Source organism: Silurus meridionalis, chromosome 21, assembly GCF_014805685.1.
Source record: "Silurus meridionalis isolate SWU-2019-XX chromosome 21, ASM1480568v1, whole genome shotgun sequence".
NCBI lineage: Eukaryota > Metazoa > Chordata > Actinopteri > Siluriformes > Siluridae > Silurus > Silurus meridionalis.
This window is the reverse complement of record NC_060904.1, coordinates 18530811-18533310: the sequence shown is the minus strand read 5'-3', so window position 1 is coordinate 18533310 and position 2500 is coordinate 18530811. Positions and strand designations below refer to the sequence as shown.

At 42.4% G+C, this 2500-nt stretch overlaps 1 protein-coding gene across 6 annotated transcripts in view; it reads left to right on the top strand.

The window, feature by feature from the left end:
- zgc:162160 (uncharacterized protein LOC561782 homolog) overlaps positions 1 to 2500 on the top strand; it is an 18046-nt gene that overhangs the window by 10269 nt on the left and 5277 nt on the right. For 3 of the 6 annotated variants that reach the window (XM_046833449.1, XM_046833454.1, XM_046833453.1), the window contains exons 2-3: positions 539 to 737; positions 1023 to 1911. In XM_046833449.1, coding sequence (XP_046689405.1) covers positions 651 to 737; positions 1023 to 1911 — 976 coding nt within the window. In that variant the 5' untranslated portion in view covers positions 539 to 650. Of the gene's footprint in view, positions 1 to 528; positions 738 to 1022; positions 1912 to 2500 lie in introns of all 6 variants that reach the window. The other 3 variants (XM_046833452.1, XM_046833451.1, XM_046833450.1) reach the window with 3 other exon arrangements.

Genomic DNA, 2500 nt, shown 5'->3' with positions numbered 1-2500 from the left:
GAGATTTTCACTGACACAAAGATTTACTTTTGAGAGATAAACTGAGGATTTTGAGAAAAGTTCAGGCTTTTGCAAGAAATCCAGTGTATTGTGCTGTTTGTACTCGTTGTTTTGAGAAATGCACTTTACTGAATTACAAATATTAAGGATGATTCGAGAAACGAATCCAAAACAACTGAGAAAAACTGTAATAGATGTCGAGGTACCGATAGTTGATTGATGGAACTATTCGCTATCAGCAAAAGTCCATACCGATATTTTTTCCGGGTTCCAGTCCACCGTCATTACCAGAGCAAAATTGTACAAAATAATAAACAAATTTAGCATTAGGATCAAAATAAATGTATTTCAAATCATAATAAAATCTCCACAATAATGCTGGTGGTCTCCCCATTAAAGAGAAGAGAAAAATAATGTGGCCCTCACAGAAAACAGTTTGGGGCCCCTGATGTAAAGTTACTCGAATAAAGAGTTTTTTTTGTTCTAACTGTGAGATTGTGATGAATGTATTTTTTTCTTTTGTTACAGATTTTGACAGCACCTTCTGCTGGACCGGAAGACACTGTGAGTGTGTTTGTGTGTGTGTGTGTGTGTGTGTGTGTGTGTGTGTGTGTGTGTGTGTGTGTGTGGCTCTGTAAGCCCTGCAGGTCATGAGCAGTATAAGGAGCCCATTTGGACAGGATGTGGAGAAACAGGGCATCAAACTGCCGAAGAAATGGAACGACACCAACAGTAAGGTGAGACTCGTCGGGTCCAGAAGGTTCCTCTCATCCTGAAGCTGTTCTGGCTTTGTGCTTCTTTCAGTTTTCTGATATTGAGAATATTTCAGCTTCTAACTCTCAGAAGAAACTGAGCAGAACACCATCTCTGTAATAAACCTCTTTTAAATATTCAGTTCTTTAGAGAAACTGAAGACATGTTTAATTTGTGGCTTCAGGATTAAGTGACACTTCAAAGGGTTTAACAGTTGAAAATTAATATTTCGTGACTTTCTGCTTTTACTGTGGACTTTATCACTGCAGATCCCCACAGACCGGACCATGGCAGTGGGAGGGGGCGTGGCTGTGGGAGGAGGGGGCGTGGCTGTAAGTGGAGACTCGTCAGAGTTTCCCCGAAAGCGTAGACAACGTTACGTGGAAAAAGACGGCAAATGCAACGTTCATCACGGTAATGTGCGCGAGACGTATCGCTACCTAACGGACATTTTCACCACGCTGGTGGACCTGAAGTGGCGCTTCAACCTGCTGGTGTTCACGCTGGTCTACACCACCACGTGGATCTTCTTCGGGTTGATCTGGTGGCTCATCGCGTACATCCGTGGTGACCTCGAGCACACCGATGATGGAGAGTGGACACCGTGCGTGGCCAACCTCAACGGCTTCGTCTCGGCGTTCCTGTTCTCCATTGAAACAGAGACGACCATCGGCTATGGCTACCGCGTCATCACAGAGAAGTGTCCTGAGGGCATCGTGCTGCTTCTGGTGCAGGCCATCCTGGGCTCCATCGTCAACGCCTTCATGGTGGGCTGCATGTTCGTGAAGATCTCACAGCCCAAGAAACGTGCTGAGACTCTCATGTTTTCGCAGAACGCTGTTATTTCCATGCGCGATAACAAACTGTGCCTGATGTTCCGTGTAGGAGATTTACGCAGCTCGCACATCGTGGAAGCGTCGATCCGAGCCAAGCTGATCCGCTCCAAACAAACAAAGGAAGGAGAGTTCATCCCGCTGAATCAGACCGATATCAACGTGGGGTTCGACACCGGGGATGACCGGCTTTTCCTCGTGTCTCCTCTCATCATCTGTCACGAGTTTAACGAGAGCAGCCCATTCTGGGACATTTCACAGGAGCAGCTCGCACGGGAACAGTTCGAGATCGTTGTCATTCTCGAGGGAATGGTAGAGGCCACAGGTGAGCAGTGTGTCTGAGCTTTAGCCTAATGCTATGCAAAAATGTGTGTGTGTGTGTGTGTGTGTGTGTGTGTGTGTTATGCAAATTAAATAATGTTATGAAATTTATTTATAACATTAATGTTAATATATATATATCAGGGCTGTCATTTCATTTTACTGGCACACGCAATTAACACTGCACACAATTCAGTATGACCATTTTTATAATAACATTTGTTTATAATTAAATATAAAAAAATAAAAATAAAAACCTTCAGCACAACACACATTTATTAATGACATCCTTTCATTACTCAGATATATAAAAAATTATAAACTCCACCGAAAATATTCTTTTTTATTACTAAACATTTATTTTATTGATGTGCTGAGTCAGCACCAAAACCCAGCACCCGGCAATTAAATCCGTCCGTGTGGAAACATAGCAAAGGTGTCCTGATGATTTACATAATTTAAAACACCATCATTACTTTAAAACGTTTACAATAATATTTAGTCTTCATCTCTATACTGAGTTCGGTTTCACGAATAATAAACATACATTTGCATAAAGCATCAATATTCGTCCATTCACATGTTGATTAGAG